The 20,005-nt window shown below is 37.7% G+C and overlaps 1 protein-coding gene across 1 annotated transcript in view; it reads left to right on the forward strand.

The window, feature by feature from the left end:
• The first annotated feature begins 1,595 nt into the window (after positions 1–1,595).
• SPAG17 (sperm associated antigen 17) overlaps positions 1,596–20,005 on the forward strand; it is a 248,348-nt gene continuing 229,938 nt past the window's right edge. Inside the window, exon 1 of the mRNA XM_012807634.1 lies at positions 1,596–1,682. Coding sequence (XP_012663088.1) covers positions 1,596–1,682 — 87 coding nt within the window. The remainder of the gene's footprint in view (positions 1,683–20,005) is intronic.

A 20,005-nucleotide genomic window follows, 5' to 3' on the forward strand; every position in this document is an offset into this window, starting at 1 on the left:
AGATTGTACTGAAGGAAGTTTAAGATGCTGGTCACTTGCATCAGCTGTCATCCTGGCCCATTGGGGTAATGGAAGCATCTCACCTCTGTTAGGTTGACCTAGCTAACTCCTTCCTGAAAAGCCATTCTGTGAGACTCTGCTATAGGTGAACATAACTCAGCTAAGAAAGATGTGCCGCAGGCTTATCCTTGCACCAGCCCAATTATACACTGGCCCACTAGACCCACCCAAGAGAAATAAGCTGACTCTCTGATAAGAAGAACCAGCCAGGAGAGTCTCCCTAATGAGATAACATCTTTTAATGTCCTGATGAGAACAATAGTTTGGTGATCCTTGATAGGAACCTGCTCCCCATTGGCCAGCTATATAAGACCCACCTCCCTCCCTAAACCCTCCATAACATCCTTTAGATCTTAGCCCACTTGCACCCAAGTGTCAAAATAAACATTGCTGCCTTGGTCACACTTTGGTCTTGAGTGTTCTGATCTGCTTCTTTTTCAGTTTTTACCTATCAACCTGTAGGCAAAGTGCAGGGCAGAGGATAGTTAAGCACTGGTCAGCTCTGCATTTTATACAGGCCAAAGAGACAGCAAAACACCTTTGGCTGGGCTCTGCCCCTGGGTGTGCTCAGATGTGTCTCATTGCAATAAAAACGATGTTTTAGGTCTGTAGTAATGTAGAAATTAAGCACACTAGATCCGAAGCCCAGATAATCCTAAATTTTAACCCTGGAACCATTGTCAAATACTGTGAGGCTAGGGATAAGGTTGTTGTAAGAATTAAACGAAATAATTATATACAGCATATAAGCAGTGCTCAAGAAACAATAGTTGTTACTATTATTATTGGGGGGAATTTGTTCAGACAGGATATTCTAGATATTGATGAGTACAGGGTGGGGAAAAGAAAAAAAGAAAGGTTCTTCTTACTAATAGAATGCAGTTTAAAGGCATTGGAGCTGTTCAGAGAAGACGACATGGAAAAACATTAATCCATCTGTAATAAGATAAGGGACCAGGAGGAATAATGATCGCCTTGTTTAGTAAGGCCCAGGAGGCAGAACTAAGACCAGAGCTTGGTATAGGGAAACATTTTTGGCAGATCACAGCGGTTGAAAAAGGCGTGAGCTGCCTCCTCAGTGGGTCAGGGCTCCATTCAGTATTACTCAGGATCTGTGGAAACCTTGGTGGAGGAGTCCTGGAGGAGAATTAAGGAATTTTGAGTTTTTATACAGGTCAGATCGGAGAGGGCTCCCAGAAGAAGCAAGGGTCGACCTGAGTAAAAGAAAGTAGCTTGATCAGCTCTAGGCCAGCCACGTCCTGTCCTGCACGTCCTCCACTTGCCCAGCTTCCCTGCGGGAAAATCCTAAAATTTGACCCAGGCATCCTGGGAGCCCTGCCCCCACCCTGCCGCGCTCTCGGAAACTCCGTTGCCATGGTGACGGCAGCGGTTGACCGGAGGATTCCTGCTAGGTTAGGGAGGAGGGGCGCCCAATGCGTTCAGAGACTGGGCGTGGCTTCGGTTACTATGGCAGCCGGGACGCCTAGGCAGGGCCTGAGCCCAGCTTAGAGGCCAATGCTCCTCCCGTCCTTTGCATGGCACCCAAGAAAGATAAAGGCGGGACTGTGAACACCAGTTCTAAGACATGGGAGCCCTCGCTCATAGCGGCACCGTTCAACCAGGTGAGCCTCCAGTCCCTCAAGCGCGCTCCGCCCACGGCGGACCCCAGGCCCCTCCGCCAGGCTCGCCCTCCCTAGCAGACACCATTGCCTACTTCCCTCGGAAAACCCGGTGGTGCTTAGTGCTGCCCCTCCCTCGCCTGAGGGTCCCCCCTTGAAACCACTCGGGGCCCAGAGGCAGGGAGTGCTTAATAAAGAGCCCGCGAACGTTAAGGGGAGAAGGACGGGAACGCGCGCCAGATGAAGCAGGGGGTTTTCCAAGGGTGGGAGAGACGTGCGTGGCGGGGAAGGGAGGAGGCTTCGCTCTGTCAACGACGCTTGAGTGAAGCTTTTCAGATGGCTCCGCGCAGTTATACTGGAGTTGTCTTTAGAACTGGTTTGCTTCCTCCTGACATCTTATAAAACAGGGGTCCCCGACCTTTTGGCACCAGGGACCGGTTTCATGGAAGACAACTTTTCCACGGAGGAGAGGGGGTATGGGAGAATGCGACAGGAGGTGGAGCTCAGGCGGTGATGCTGTGTGGCCCAGAGGTTGGGGACGAGACCTAAAGACAGAACTTTTTTTTTTTTCTCAATCATCTGTGGTCTAGTCCGTAGTAGGGCTTTAATTAACGCTGAATGAAGATGGACATGGAATACTTGGGGATAACAAAGTGTTTACTATAAGGGAGCCTTCTACAGACGAAGGGATGGGATGACTTTCTTCATGGAACGATTTGTTCCCACTATATTAATGTTCTGACATATTTTGGAAAAGTAGGAAACGAAAGCCATGAGCGGTTGGCTGCCAAGCTCATCCATAGGCTGCCACAAAGGCAGCAGGAAATCTACAGCCCACCTGCCACATGACTTCCAACTGCTCGAGATTCCAGAACTCACTGGCTTCCCACCACTTTAGAAAGGGAGAAGCCTCATAGGTCTTGTCCCCTGCAGCTGGAAAACCCACTGCTATGCTAAGCTGTTTCTAAGGCCAAATTAGCATATGGGAAGAAAAAGATGGTTTCTAGAAATTCCATCCTGCCTTTGTGAACTACTTTAAAAACTGGCAATAAATGTTTTTTTCATTTTATGTGGGTCTATGTGGTACACAAAAGGAAAAGGGATCTAAAGTCTTGTGTTGCCCTCATGAGAAATTTTAACGTATTTTTCTTTATTTCTGTTGTAATTGTTTTTGTCTATGAACAGTAATTCTGTGTGATATAGAAATTAGTTGTAATGAAGAATTTCATGAAAGTAGTTATGATACTGCTGATGCTGATGTGATGTCATAGAATTTTGGGTCATTTCTATAACTTTAGTAATGAAGGATGTCAACTCAGTAATCCCCAGTTACATTCTCAAATTCTCAAAGATGTTTTTCAAGCCCTTTATAAAAGCCCTCTCTCTTTTTCTTTTATAAGTCAGTACTAGCCAAAATAATTTTTTCTCCATTTTCTTTGAGATCGTGTAGGCCAAGTTTGGGCTTGGAGTGAACGTTTCTGCTTGAATTATAAACTGCTGAACAACAGAGTTTGATGGAGGTGCTGACACTGCATTAGCTTTAGTGTTGCAAATGTGAAGCTATAATTTTCCTAGCTGAATGGAAAACCTAAAGGAACAATTTTTCCTTATGGTTTGAAAACCTGAAATAATATTCAGTGTTCTTGATCCTAAAATTGTATTGAAATTATATAGTATAGTATTGAAAGTATAGTATTGAAATTCATTTCAATAAATCTTAGATATTAATAGAAATAATTTGAACTCAAAGTAATGTGTAGTTTCAGTTCTACTAACTACAAAGAGTGAATTCAATTTCCTACAGTTTGTTGGAATACATGTTTTTTTAATGCAGGGAGAAAACAACTGCCCTCCAATTTCTCCCATATTTTTTCTCAGTTTTGTTTTGTGTCTGGTCCAAAAGGAAAATTCCCAGGCCAATCCAGCAGTTGAATGCCCAGAGGCATGCCCTAGCCACCAATGTAAAAGACTCTGAATTTAGGTTAACTCTGATTATAGATGTGTGAATTCTTTATTCATAGGGCTTAACAAACTGTTCTGCATATAGCCTGTGCTCAAAAAATGTTATTTTAGTTCCTACAGTTTCAGTTTCTTTCCATACGGTTGTTACCCATGTGCAGATATCTGTGGTGGAGTGTGTATATGAATTGTGTGCATGTGTGGGTGTCGGGGAATGGGAGAGAAGGAATTCCTCCAGTCTTTCATAAACTAGATTGTAGAGTTAACTCATTGAAGAATTCAAATCAATAGTAATATTCAACTCACATTCATATGGGGGTGTGCTAGGTTTTAAAGAGAATAAATTTGAAATTTATTTTTAATGAATTTGCCTTATATCATTATTTGGGGCTATCCCTTCAGGCTGGAGTAATTGTCAATTTTTAGTCCATTTTAAGTGGTTCTAAAACATAAAATGATAGCAAATTATAGAAGGCTGTCTGTTACCAAGCACTAAATGATTAGATGAAGACTAGAGGTTAGGGGCGGTGCCTGTGGCTCAAAGGAGTAGGGTGCCGGCCCCATATACTAGAGGTGGCAGGTTCAAACTCAGCCCCAGCCAAAAAAAAAGGACTAGAGGTTAGGAAGATGAATGCATTCTGGTGCAGTTAAAATGTTTTGTCTTTATCTGGGACCTAAAAAAATGGGTAGAATTTGAAGAGCTAGAATGGAGGGACTGATTACTTTAGGTAAGGAAACCAATATGTGCCTTAAATAAATCTGAAATGTTTAGACTGAAAGAAAGAAAAGTGTAAAGTTAGACCACTTCTGGCTGGAAATAGTTTCTAAATTAATTTAATCAAATGGTCACTTACTAATCTTTGCTATCCATATGCCAAAACATTTAGCTTATTAAAATACATATTTCACACACTCAAATTCAATAGAAAGGAAATATTTAGGTACATCAGCAATAAAATTTAGTATAGCTGTGTCTACACTTTAGTGTAGCTATGTATGTGACATAGATGTATTTATGATATTGAGCAGAATTAGAAAGTCAAAGATGCCTTTGTATATATAAATTAAAATCTTTTCATGCTACTATCAAGACTGTTTCCACCACAGTGAGAGGAAGATGTGTTAAGATAACCATTTAATACTCATTAAATAATATTAATTTCTCATTCTTCTCCTCAGCCCTTAGAGGCTACCATTCTATTTTCTGTCTCATTGTATAAGTCCGACTATTGTAGGTACTTCATGTAAGTGGGATCGTACAATTTTTGTCTTTTTGTGTCAGACTTATTTTGCTTAGCCTAATCCCAAGGTTCATTCATATTGTAGCATGAATGAGAATTGCCTTACTTTTTAATATTCCATTTTATATAAATATATCAATATTTACAAATTTATCCGTTGATGGACACTTGGGTTGCTTTCAGTTCTTAGCTATTGTGAATACTACTGCTGTTAACGTAGGTATATGAAAATCTGTGGGAGTTCCTGCTTTTCAATTTTTGGGGGAGTGTATGCAGAAGTAGAATTATTATATCTTATGGCAATTCTGTGTTTAATTTTTTTAGGTACTACTATACCATTTATCACAGTGGCTTATTCCATTTTACATTCTGACCAGCAGTGTGCAAAGATTCCAGTTTCTCTACATCCTTGCCAACATTTTCTATTTTCTGTATTTTAGAGGGGGAGATTATTTGTTTGTTTGTTTGTGCTTTGTTGTTTTTAATTTTTTTATAATACCATCCTAGCAGGTATGACACAATATCTCATTGTGGCTTAGATTTTCATTTGGCCATTTGTGTATCTTCTTTTGTTGATTTTTTGTTGTTGTTCTTTGCTATCTCCCCTTTGCTACTGCCTTTTTAAGTTGATTTTTTTTGTAATCACGTTTTGATCCCTTCTCGTTACCTTTTGTGTATATTATATAGATATTTTCTTGTCCTTACTGTGAGTATTACATATAACATTATAAAGTTAGAGCAATTTGTCTTAAATTGATACTTTATTTCAACTGCATATGAAAATTCTACTCCTATACAGCCACTCTGTGTTATTGATGTCAGAACTTACATGTTTATATATTATAAACCCTTTAAGCATAAATTTATAATTTTTATGCATTTGTCTTTAAATGCTGCAGAACATAAAAAGTAGACTCTTAAATTAAAACTGCAGTTATACCATTTTTATATATTTGTCCCTGTGTTTATGTTTATAATAGAACTTCATATTTTCATATGACTGTCTAGCATCTTTTCATTTCAGCTTGAAGAACTCCTTTAAGCATTTCTTGCAGGGCATGCCCAGTGGTAATGAACTCCCTAGTCTATTATTTTGGGGGGACTGTCTTAATTTCTCCTTCATTTCTGAAGCACGGTTTTACTGGATATAGAATTCTCAGTTGACAGTCTTTTTCTTTTTCCTTTAGCACTTTAAATATATCATCCTAAAGCCTTCTGGCCTGCAGAGTTTCTGCTGAGAAATTAATAATCTTACTGAAGATACCTCGTATATGGCACCTGAGGAGTAACTTTTCTCTTGCTATGTTCAAAATTTTCTTTGTCTTCATATACACACTGACACCCACACAAACACATACCAAGTGCCAAAAAAATGCATACAGTTTTAAGAAAGGAAAGAATTATATTAAAATTGTAATACTCAATACACATCGATTATGTTAGTTATTGTGTATATTGTATCCTGTATCTCCTATAATTTCAGAAGCCAAATGTGACTGAAGTATTACAATTTTAATACAATGTTTTTCCTTTCTTAAAACGTGTATACTTTTCAGGTGCACTCTGTGTGTGTGTGTGAATGTATTTACACATATGCATATGTAAATATTAATATATTTGTTTGTATATTTTTTGGAGACAAGAGTGTTGCTCAGCTGACCAGGCCAGAGTGCAGTGGCATCATCATGCCTCAAACTCCAGAGCTTAAGTAATCCTTCTTGCCTCAGCCTCCTGAGTACCTGAGAGGCATGTGTCACCATACCTAGTTTATTTTTCAACATTTTATAGAGACAGGGTCTTTCTATGGTGCTCAAGCGTACCTTGAACTCAAGCTTTAAGCAATCCTCCTGGCCCAGCTTCTCAAAGTGCTAGGATTACAGGACGAGCCACTATGCCCAGATTGTCCTTAGCTTTTGACAGTTTGATTATGTGTTACCATATGGGTCTTTTTTGTGTTTATTATTCCTTGAATTCATTGAGCTTCTTGGATTTGTAGATCCATATCTTTCCTCAAATTTGGGACATATTCTGGTTTTATTAATTGAAATAATCTCTCTAGCTCTTTCACTTTCTCTTATCTTCCTGGGACTCACATATGTATCTACTGATCTATTTGATATTTTTCTTAAGTTCCTTCAGCTCTGTGTAATTTTGTTCATTCTTTTTTGCTCTTCAGCCTCTACTACTTCAAATAACATGTCTTCAGGTTCACTAACTCTTTCTTTTCCCTGTTTGAATCTGATGTTGAATCCCTCTAGTGACATTTTCAATTTATTTATTATATTTTTTAACTCTTAAATTTCTGCTTTTTAAAATATATTTCTAACTCTTTGTTAATATTCTAATTTTGTTAGTTTTTTCCGTTTCCTGATTTCCTTTAGTTCTTTGCTCTTTTACCTCTTTAAGCAAATTTAAGATAGTTTTTTAAAATCTTTGTCTCATAAATATAATACATATATTACTTCAAGGACAGTTTCTGGAGATTCATTTTGTTGCTTTCAATGGACCATGTCTTCCTGTTTCTCTCTACATTTCATGATATTTTGTTGAAAATTTGCCATTTTTAAAAAGAACTACTTCACCCAGTTTTTACAGGTGGGCATAGAAGATTTTCACTTATTAGCTGAGTATGTCCCGAAACTTGGAAACAGCCCAGGATGAAGGGTTATATCTTCTTGGGTCTTTGCAGGGCATGTGCTCTTTCTGGGTCTGTGCATGTCTTCTCAAACTTTTTTTTATATCTTTCATGTATGACTGCCTTTAATGTCTTAATTTCTCAAAATCTCATAGCTTTTTTCAAGGCCTTAGATATTCTGTTCTATTCCTCAGCCCATGATCTCTTTTCCCAGGCATCCATCCTTCTGAAGCTTTCATGTGCCTAAAAGCTTGCCACTGAATTACACAGCTTCAGCCAACCTTAGATCTGAGCTGTGCTGCTGTTTCTTGCCTGAGCTCTGTGTCAGACCAGACATTAAACAGTACCTTGGGCAGCCCATATACAAGCGTCCTCAAACTACAGCCCATGGGCCACATGCACATGTGTCCACCTAGGACATTTATCCGGCCTGCTGGGTGTTTTTGCCACCACCGCCTGTCCTGCTTAGCAGCTGACTTGTCCCAGGGCCCACAGTCTGGCCCTCCAATGGTCTGAGGGACAGTGAACTGGCCCCCTGTTTAAAAAGTTTGAGGACCCGTGGGTTAGAACATTGCAGACAAGTTCTTGTTTGCTTCTCTGGCCCATTGGAGGGAACCAGAATTTGGCTGCCTCCTCCCAACCATGCCACCACTTCCTTGGGGAGGGAGTAAATCAAAGGAGAATAAAAATGACACAAAGATTTTGACTGTATTAAATATTTCCTTTTCTTGATAGGTGATTCACTTAGTTGGTATAGATCTTTGACTGCTTTGTATCGTCTATAACATTATTTTATTCTCTTTTTTAAAAAATGTTTTTGTGGGGAAAGGGGATTAGAGTTTCCTAGTCTGCCATCTTGCTGATGTCCCTCTGGTCTAAGATATTTTTTAATCAATTCTGATTTTTTATTACTTCCAAGACGGTATATCAACTGGCAGATTAGGCTGGAAGGGAGAGATAAGTAGAAGCTTTGTTTATGAAAATTTAAGAAGAATTCCCAGAATTGTTAAAACAACATAGCCATTCCTCTAAGGAACTTGCAGATAGTACCAAGCCTGAGTAATGTCACATGGTTTCAAAATGACGGAGCTATGTTTCTATCAGAATTTTGTATTATGGTCAGGAAAAAAACTTCACAGTGTTTTAATGTTAATTGAAGCAGGGTATCAGTAAAAAGAATATTCACAGACCATATATAAATCCTCTTTTTTTTTTCTTTAACATATGATGGACTTTTTGTTCCCAGATGTGTTCCTCAGAATAGCAGGGTTCCCTGAAGTTTGTGTTCTTTTAAATATTTCACATGTAGAATTTGGTTTGAGGTTTTGTTAATTTTAATCATTAAGGCTCGGCACCTGTGGCTCAAGTGGCTAAGGCACCAGCCACATACACCTAAGGTGGTGGGTTTGAATCCAACCTGGGCCAGCCAAACAATAATGATGGCTGCAAACAAAAAAATGGACAGGCATTGTGGTGGGCGACTGTGGTCCCAGCTACTTGGGAGGCTGAGGCAGGAGACTCGCTTGAGCCCAGGAGTTGGAGGTTGCTGTGAGTGGTAATGCCACGGCACTCTACCCAGGGGGACAGCTTGAGGCTCTGTCTCAAAAAAAAATTTTTTTTTAATCATTAAGTGCTTTTATACTTTCAGATTATCCAAGGATGGTATTTATTTTTATTTTCTCCTAATTTAAGATCTCATTGTTACGTGAGGCAGCCATAACCTGTAGGACCAACTATTGCCATGACAGTTATTCCATTCCCTTATTGTGACCAACCATAGAAAATACTAAAAGCATGTAAAAAAGTTTATGGCAACCCATAAACCCCTTAACTTAGGCAGACTCACTATTCCAGTATTTATTATTTTCATTTTGTTGTGATGATTTCCAATACATAATACCCAACAAGGCACTGGACACTCTTATTGTCATTTGCCCAATGTGTATCAACATTTTACTTCTTGACTAAGCCTTTAAATGTTCTTTAATATAAATACTTACATATTTTTAAATGTTAGAAACATCTATCAACCTTTGTTGAGGTCTTTACAAGTTTATAAGTCTTGCCTCTAATTTCTACATTTTCATTCTCAATTTGTTTTCCTTTTTGTAAGTAAGTAGTAGTTACATAAGAATAATTTCTAGAGACAGAAAAATACAGTGATGCTATATATTATTGTGCTCTCTCATTCTGAGATGGAGACTCCAAGAGTATTCAGGCTAACCTGCTCCTTTTATAAAAGTGAACATCTAAGAATTGAAAGATCTGGTCCAAAGACATGTAGTTATTTGGCACATCAGGTACTAGATCTTAGGTTTTCTCACTAGTCCATCCTTCCTCCTTAACAGAACTTTAAGCTATGATGATGGTAGTGTTAGAGCTGCATGGTGATGGCATGAGGTAGTTGCTGAAATAATGGAATGAAATAAGTAGGAGTTTAGCAATAAAAAGAGAGTTTGTTTTATTCTTAAAACTTGTAGGCTTGGTGCCTGTGGCTTTAGTGGCTAAGGTGCCAGCCACATACACCTAAGGTGGTGGGTTTGAATCCAGCCTGGGCCCACCAAAACAACAATGACAGCTGCAACCAAAAAAAATGGCTGGGCGTTGTGGCGGGCGCCTGTGCTCCCAGCTACTTGGGAGGCTGAGGTGGAAGACTCGTTTGAGCCCAGGAGTTGGGGGTTGCTGTGAGCTGTGATGCCACCCAGGGGGATAGCTTGAGGCTCTGTCTCAAAAAAAAAAAAAAAAAAACTTGTAAAGCAAGCCAGCACATCCTTGTGACTGCAGGCATCGTGGAGTGTGCTGTGCTTAGATTTCATACACAACTTTTTTGAGGGGTATCAGGTGCTCCTTAGAAGCTTCCCAGGTTCCTAATCAGGCTGTTCCCAAAGCAACCCAAGTCACTATGACCACCTCTATGTGGCCATGTCAGAAAGTCTTTGGGGAATTCTTTAGCTTCTATTATAAGGCAACCCACCTACCTGGTCTTGTACCTGCTAGGTCTTGATAAACCCCATTCCCATGCTAGCCCAGGGAAGCCTGACCCAAGCCAGTTTAAAACAAAATTTTATATATTTGATCTGATGTCAATCTCTACTATAGAGCCATAAGGCAGGTATATATTATTAAAGTAGAATAAATACTTAAACTTGAGATCAAAGTATAAATAAATATGAAAAGAGCAATTATTTTATCTGAAATATCAGACGTCATCCTTAATAAATCTCTTTTCCTCTGCCTTAAACTACAGGAAGGCCATACCATTTTGTTTTTATATACATTCAACTATTAGACTTCTTACTAAGGTCATCTAAGTAGGACAAACAGAAATATTTTAGTTTATAACTTGATACTCTATCTGTGAAGGATATGAAGTTTTGATTAGAAAAACAATTTTTTTTCCATGTCCAAAAAATGTATGAAAAACAGCTCCTTCTACTACTGCAAGGATGCCACATTACCTGTTTGTGCGAGAAAAAAAAAATGGCACATCAGAGTCTCAGGCCATTTCTGTCTCTCAACTTCCCATTTCTGTCCATGGCACTACAATTATTATAGTCATTTATTATATTAAAGCTCACCCACTACTCACTGGTCTTGTTCTTTCTCTATATTCAGTCTGCATCTAAGTCCTCTTGACTTTTCTTTTAACATTTTCCTGCTTCCATCTTTTTCTCTCCATTCTCATAACTTCATTATAGCCCAGACCCACATCTTTTGATCTTTGGATTTTTAAACAAGCCCTTTACCTCCAAATGACCATAGAATTACCTATTTCTGTCAAACCACTTAATTGGCTCTAAACTTGTCTTCCAAAAACATTGCTCAAATCATACTAATTCCAAGCTCAAAAATTTCCAGTGGCCATCTATAATCACTTTCCCTAAAGTCCAAACAGTCTGCTTTCTTCAGTCCCCTCTGATCTGGCTCTGTCCTAACCATTGTATTGAATTGCTACAGGCAAGACAGCTCCTTCACTGCCATATAGACTGTAGTTCCTACAGGCAGTGAACTCTTAGAGAAAGCCCAGATCTGGGTAAGACATAGATATTGAATCCTGATTTTCAACTGTGTAATAGGTGACCCAGGACAACTTTCTTACCCTCTCTGATCCTTGTTCTCATTTTGTCAGATGGAGAAAATAATACCCACCTCAAAGGCGTGTCATGAATATTAAATTTTATTTCATTTCATCCACATGTCATCTATTACTCCTTCAGTAAATGAGTTCTCTCCTGCTCCCCTGCCCTTTCATTCACGTTAGCCTCCTTGCTGGAAGTGGACTTCTGCCTTTCTGCTCTTTGTCCTGTTCATTCTTGGAAGTCTCCGAAGCATGCTTTCCAGTTAACTTCCCTAGCAGCACCAACTCACATCTGTCTTCCCTCACCTCAGCTCTAGGATCTTTCTTGTAACTTAGTACTTTGTTACAGGATGCCTTGGATTTCTTGCTATTACATCATGTTTTATAGAATACAAAAAGTGACCAGTAGTCATATCTTACACTTGTTATATATATCCCATAATGCCCAGCATGGTTTCAGGCACATGGTATACACTCACACTCTGTACTGAATTAATTCACTGAAATATGAAGACATTTGTTTATGGAAATGAGGACAGTTAGTAGAATAAGAAAATGTTTTCTAAGATAAGAAGAAGGGATAGAAAGCATTTATATTAAAAAAGCATCACAGAAAACATACAGGATGATTGTGATGGTGTCCTAAAAAGAACTATGCAATGATTCTACTTCACTTTTTAGAGATATTTCATCTGCCATCCAGGAGGCATGTAAGTTAAAGTTCTCCAGAACATTTAGTTTGCAGTGTCTCCTTATTACACTTTTGGTTGAGGTATAATATTTTTCTTTTATTAAATAACATCTCGGTGGCAGTAGCTGAGTTGTGCACATTTGGAAAAGAGTAATAGAGTTTTCTAAAATTTTGAACAAAGCTTGTAATTCTTATAAAGGTTTAGAAAGTGAATATGAGTTCAAGATAGCTATTGTTGAAATGCTAATATTCCAGACCTTTTAGTTAAACAAAGTTATAAAACATATAGATACTGGGACGGTAATAAATGGAGTAGTTTAGGTAGGTTTTCTTTTGGCGGGGGAGGGGGGATGTTCAGTTGCATTGAAGTGTATGAAATCATTATAAATGTATTTTATCAAAAAGGGAAATGCATTTTATTGAGCAGAACCCTTGAGCAATTTTTGAGAGGCAGGGTAGGGTTTTTTAGCTTTTTGATCTTAAACAGCAAGCTATTTCTCATGTTAATGTGTATTTAAGACTTACTGGAAATACTCATAATACGAGCTGAAGACTGATGTCTGGCAGCAAGCACATTTCTGAAATTGGGTTGGTTTTTATTACTATATTTTCTGAAATATGCTTTCATTGATATTTACAAAACAAATTGCCAGTTCACACAAAGGTTGTTTTAATAAAAGCCAATGAAAACAACTGAGTTGCTAGGAAGAATGTTAAGAGGGAAATGGACTTTTCATAACCTCATATTATAATTTCTCTTTTTGGACAAAAATCTATTATTTGAATGAGTTTGGAACTAAAGGGAATTAGTATGTCAAAATATCCACCTAGATGTTATATGTGATCATTTTTATTGCAAGTGAAAAATATTAAATATAAGTAAAATGTAAGTGTTGCCAATATGAGTTTGGCAACATCCTAGGAAAATGTTAGTTAAGAAACGGTGACTGTTGACCATGTTTCAGCTCTAGCCATAGAAACCATCATTGGCTCCCAGTTCCCACAGGATGAAGTCCAAGGTGTTCTTCCCAGCTTTCAGCCCTACCTAATGTGGCTTTTCTCTGTCTTTACTTGCCTACTCCAGTCAAAAGTTCTCTATGATTTCCCCAGGCACACAGCATCTAGACCTATGCGGTTTCCTGGCCTAAAGCTCTCCCTGCCTCGCCTAACTCTTTCTCATTACATTTTCTAAAAAGCAGCTCAATCACACCGTTCTGGTTCTCACTGACTTTCTTCCTTTCACTAAACTACTTTGATGATTGTTGTCTTTAATCTTGAGCTGCTGCCCAACAATTTCAGTGTCATCTGCTGTATCTATATTGTCTGCAAATGCCTGGAGGATAGCAAAAGCTTAGATTTTAAATTCTCTCCTTCCTGGCTAGGAGGCAATCACAGAGAAGTCTTTAAAAAACACCTACTAGGTCTAATTCACTGAGTCTTCATTACTGGCCCAGCCACCTGGCTTGTTTTCTTTTTAGACCTCCAGAGTGAGTCATAACCTATTGGTTATGGTAATTCAAATTGAAGATCTCTGAACCTTAGTCACCGCATTTATAACAGGATGGTGGTCACACCTCCCTGGCAGATATTGAAAACTGCTGAGAGGATTTAAAGGCATCTAGCATATAGTATTTCAGGCTTTACTCATTCAAATCCAAACTCCAATTTCCTCCCTGAATCTTCCCTTCAAGGAGTCTTCACCTTCTCTGGAGTGGTGAGACTGATAGTCACCCAGACAGTCACTAGGGCCCCAAACCTCTCCTTCGTTGTTTTATCCTCCCTTTCTGCACCCTGGTAGATCCTAGTGGATCCTTCTCAACGTATCCTCATGGCACCACCCCCACTGCTACATTCTAATCTAAGCTATGATCATTTCTTACCTAAACTAAAAATAACTCAAGAGGTTGGTAAGTAAATCTTTTACTCCTATTGCTGCTGCCTTGGAGTCTAGTCACACATCAGCTGCAGCAGGTGTTTTAATACGTGAGACTCAGAGTGAGATCCAAATGCTCTGCCTCAGCCTGAAAAAGACTTTGTGTGTCTGGCTTCTGCCGACCCCTCAACTTTAAGTTTCATCTCCATCTCAGCCTTTTACTCAGTGTCCCATGACCGTGATGACCTTTTTGCAGATCCTCAAATCCACCAGACAGCACAGTACCAGTCTAGAGTCTGCTGTTTCTGGGCCTTCTGCCTGGAATGACCCTTCCCCAGCTAGTCACATGAGTCACTTCCACCTTTCCTTTAGGATTCTGTTCAAATGTCACTCTCCCTAACCACCTTATTTAAACAGCAATGTCATTCTCTATCCACATACCCTGATTTTATTCTCAACCTACCACTTTACGTTAATCTCACTGTTGTCTGTCTTCTTCCATATGAACATAGACTCCCCGAGGGCAGAGATATGTTTTGGTCACTGATGTATCACTAGCACCTAAAAGTATCTGGCATATAGAGGGACTCAAACATTTGCTGAATGGAAAACTAGCAGGTGCTCCATAAGGAGGTCCTCTTAGGAGTAATAATGCTACTATATTTATAAGAATGGCATCAAAATCAGAAAAGGCATGTGAAAGTATGTGAAACATTATTCAGCCTGATATAAATATCTGCAATTATTATTAGCACTCGTATGGAGGTTATGCACAAGCTTCAAACTCAGCATGTTAAAACCTGAGCCCATTAGCCTACCCTACAGTCCTCCACCTCCTCCTTTGTGCTCTGTCCTGAGTGCTGGTGCTACCCCGTTCAATGAAGTCAGAAATCATCCCTGAACTTTCCCTTCTCATGTCAAATTGTTCAATGAAGTCAGAAATCATCTCTGAACCTTCCCTTATAACGTCAAATTAGATGACAACTCCCATTGCTTCTACTTCTCTATTTTCTTTCCTTTTCACCTTTTGTAATTTCTTACTAGCCATTTTAATTAATATAAAATATAAATTTTTGTATATTTAATTTCTTTATTAAAAACTGAGTCACAAAAATCACTTCTTGGGATATCATATTTATTTTCTAAAATAAGCGTTGTTATTTATAAAATAGATTTTTAAAATTTATGCAATTCGTAATTTGTAAATTATTATAATAAATTTTATTCATTTTATGATTTTTGGAAAATTTTGATTGTCCCACATCCACTTTGTTATAAAACCTAATGTGACTGAAGTTGGGACTGAATAAATTGAAAGAAATAATTTTTTGGATTTTTAAAAATTTTATCAAATAAGCCCATTATTAGATACTCGAATAATATTTCTTTTAGAATTGATACTGTACTTTGTTTTGTTTCAAATTACACCATTTATTTCTATAAAGCTAAGCAAACTATTGACATTTCTGTTCAAATATTAAAGCCAAATCCCCAAAAGTTAATTTTATTTTCCAAATGTTTAACTATTCTAACTTCACAATTTATATTAAAAGGAATACATAAGGTTTGCCAAGATTTTCATTTGAAGATGTCCATTGGGGCCCTAATAGTTTTAAATATTCAATCTCTAGCTCTTTGTAGGTATATTATTTAATTATCTCTGATGTTTATTTGATATATAGAGTAGACAGTTTATCAAGACAGTACTTACAATGATTTATTTGATTTATATCTTTTATCATGCCATCTAGATTTCCTGAATAGTAAGTAAGGACCAAAACAAAACATTTGGAACTTTTTCCTAAAATTCTGTGCTGTAACTCCAGACTTTCTCCATGTCCTCATCCAGGCACTGTTTTCATGTGAATACCCAGGGAAGCTATTTTTCTTGGTAATCAGTGATCTAGTTTGAGATATCTTAGATGCTATTCACCAGCTCAAAAGAAAACATTTCATGATCTTATCTTGAATTTTGCATAAAGTCCAAGTGTTCTTCCCAGCTTTCTCAGCCCTACCTAATGTGGCTTTTCTCTGTCTTTACCCGCCTCTACTCCAGTCCAAAGTTTTCTGTGATTTCCTCAGGCACACAGCATTTTACTTTTTTTCTCTATCTTAAATTTGTTTTAGTTAATGTGTATATTGATAAAACACTTTTATGTGAAACATGTAAATCTTTATTAACAGTGACTAAAATTTTACTCATTTGATTTATATGTTTTTCCAAAAGATTGCTTTCTTACTTTGGTAGATAAGTTTTTGGACGAAGTGAAGACCATAAGTCTACATTGCAGTGGTATATTAATTCCATGAACTTTTAAAGTTCATTTAGTATTTCATGTCTGATAATACTTATGTTTAACTACTTTAATAGAATATATTAAAAATTCTGTTAATTGGGCATCATGGCTCATACCTGTAATCCTAGCATGATGAGAGGCCAAGGCAGGTGGATTGCCTGAGCTCAGGAGTTCAAGGCCAGCCTAAGCAAGAGTGAAACCCTTATCTCTACTAAATATAGGAGAAAAACTAGAAATAGAAAAACTAGCCAGGTATGGTCGTGGGAACTTGTAGTTCCAGCTATTCAGGAGGCTGAGGCAAGGGGATCTCTTAAGCCCAAGAGTTTGAGGTTGCTGTGAGTTATGATACCACGGGACACTACCCAGGGCAACACAGTGAGACTCTGTCTCAAAAAAGAAAAGTACATAAATAAAAAGTTTTGATGATATGTTTTAAATTTTTTTTGATTACTTGATTGATATGCTTGGAAAAAGGCTTTTATTTCAAGTATTTTAAAGCATGACCAGTTTATGGTGTTTTTATGCATGTATTTTAATGCATAAACCAGCTTATGGTGTTCTTTAGGGTCATAAGCAAAACATAATAGCACTCTGATTTTTTCTTTTTAGAGTACAGTATTTTGCCTGTATAACTTTTAAGAAGATAAACTTTGAGCCTCACTTCCATCTAACATTTATATCACTAGCAATAATAAGTTAATGAGATTTTTATGTTGAATTGAGTTGTTATTCATTTTAGAAATACAAATTATTTAATGTTGTTATGATTTTTGCACAGAATCAGAATGTGCTTTGGGTTGTAGCTGATTATTTGTTTCTTCTTTGATTGCCTAAAGATTCAGAATATTTACCTGTTTATGACACTTAAATGTTAAGAAATATATCCAAATTTTAAAGCCTCTCTCTCCACATGGATTTTCATTTAAAATATTTTGTCATAAATGTATTTATTATATATACTGAACACTATGCACACAAGAATTACTAAGTCCAGTTACCAATGATCATAGCAATACCCTATAATGATCAGTGTGCACTAACAAGTTTATACTACATTTTACATTCTTAGTTTTCACCATTTGTAATGGTTACTTTTATACCGTTTACCAACAAATATGCATTTTGGTTCACCATCAGCCGGGCACACCTAAATGTGCATTCTTTTGCTGATTGACATTTGGATCCTCCTCAGTTTGAGATTTTACACAAAGTGCTGCTATAAAATTCTTCAACTTGTTTTTCTTTGTATATAGTCACTCACTTCTCTGGAGCATATACTGAGAATTGAAGATGCTGGGCCATCACACAGGCGTGTGTTTAGCTTTTACAGCCGCCACCTCAGAATTTCCTACAGAGTTGCACCCATTTGTACTCCCATCAGTTATGTGTGAGAATGCAAGTCATTTGTCAGTCTTTTTAATTCCATTATTTTTACTGTAATATACTTTTCTCTCTATCTTGAATTTGTTTTAGTTAATCCGCCAACTGAAGTCCTTCCTTCCCCATGGCAAACTTAATTGCCATTCTGTGTTTATGCCTAAAGCTTAACACAGCTATCCAAGTATCAAAATACTTATAAGTATTTATAGATAGTACAATGTTTATCTTTTGTTCCCATTTTTTTTCTAGACATGATGAGTAAAGGTCTTTCATAAGAACTGAAATCCTTAAAGTGAAGGCTGTGGGGACCATAATCTGTAGACACATTTCCTGTGATTGCCATCAAGGCCCTAAACTTGTGGCTAGAGTTTGGGCTGTTTTTCTAAATGCATTCCTTCATCATTCCCACATCTTTCCCACACATGAATCTCCTGTAACATATCTGCTTGCTTAACTCAGAAGCTTTGTGAAATCTCCCTACAGTGCTCACCTGTTCCCTCAGCACAGTGTCAGCCTCACAAAATCTGCTAACAAGGGCAGGGCAGTGCGGTGGAGGGGAAAATGCCTTTGGTCTGTGGAGAGATAGCCTCTTGCTATCTGTGTCCCCTAGATGAAGTTTCTATGTCATAAATATTTTTTTCCTATCTGCAAAATAAAGGAATTAGAAAAAATGGCAACAAAAGAAATCTCCCAGTACTGAACCTGTAATTCTAGATCTCACTATGTAATTCGTTTTCATATCTTGCATAAAAGCAGTTATATAAGACCCATCCAAGGATGATCCCCAGGGTTACCCGCCATTAACACTTCTCCACCCAGACAAGTGCCTATTTAACCTTACCTTTGTCTTTAAGCCAGTTCTCTAAGCATGACAAAACATTTCCTTTACTTCCATGGTAACTCGATGTTTTGGGTATAGGAACTTCTGAAATGCTTCCTAAATGTTTAGCTAATTTGTTCCCTGGCTTTTCCCATCCTCACCCCACCATCACTATTCTTTGTGTTCTTATTGCACTTTCTGTTAAATATGACTATAATGTGTGGCGGTGGGTGACACAGACATTTAACAGTTTCTCAAGCAACATATGGGATGGAGGGAGGGTAAATGGTGGGATCACACCTACGGTCCATAATGCAAGGATATATGTCGGATCTATTAAGTATAGAGTATAAATGTCTTAACACAATAATTAAGTAAATAAGATGAGGTATATATTAACCAGTGTGATATAAACACTCCTATTCTATATGAAATCAGCACATTATACCCCATAAATGCATTAATGTATATATGATCTATGTGTTTATGATTTAATTAAAAAAATAATAAAAAAACAGAAAGGAACCCTGTCAAATTATATGATATATAATCATAATATTTGAGTTTTTCTTAAACTAATTTATGGTGCTCAGCGAGGATAAAGATGGATTTTTAACTTGTTATTGTAACTGCAAAGGCAGAGCATTATAAAAATGCCTATTGTTTAACTTGTCATGCATATCTTAGGAATTTAGCACCGGCCTAAAAAATGCTGGTGGAAAAGCAGTTCATTATAGCAATATTTTCAACTTTCGCTATAGAAATAACTGTGCATGTGTTACATTATTATTGGTGCTGAAGATACTTTTGCTCAGGATATATGCTTTAAATTTTATTTAAGGTAATAATGATCTGTTTCTGTGCAAAGCTTTCTGTTTAGTCCCCGCTGTTTTCAATAATCAATAACACTCCTGTCTCGTAACCAAAGCTTTTAGTCATGAGGAGAACAATTTTTGGTCCCATGTCCATGGGACATGGACTCTGGTTGTACCCTCAGTGGTACCATCTTCAAAGCAGCTGAAAAATCAGCTCACACTCCATGGAACATACTGCATGAAGTCACTTTCGCCTATGCAAGTGTAGCCTTGGAGAAAATTTCCCCTCAGCTCTTTGGCAGCATCCTTTGCTTTATCTGCTCATTGGCATCGTAAACATTTCTAATTACACTTATTTTATAGAAGCCCATGTTCCAGCAAAAACAAAAAGGTTGAAAGTTTCCTCAATTTTGAATTTTAGCTACCAGAAATTCCTTAAAACCGTTTAGCTTAATGTACTCAATGAAAGATTCAGTATCTAGAAACAAAGCAATTGTGTTTGACATGGTGTTTTTTTTTTTTTTTTTTTTTTTTTTT

Source organism: Otolemur garnettii, unplaced genomic scaffold (genome assembly GCF_000181295.1).
Source record: "Otolemur garnettii isolate 467f Iridium unplaced genomic scaffold, OtoGar3 scaffold00073, whole genome shotgun sequence".
Lineage (NCBI taxonomy): Eukaryota > Metazoa > Chordata > Mammalia > Primates > Galagidae > Otolemur > Otolemur garnettii.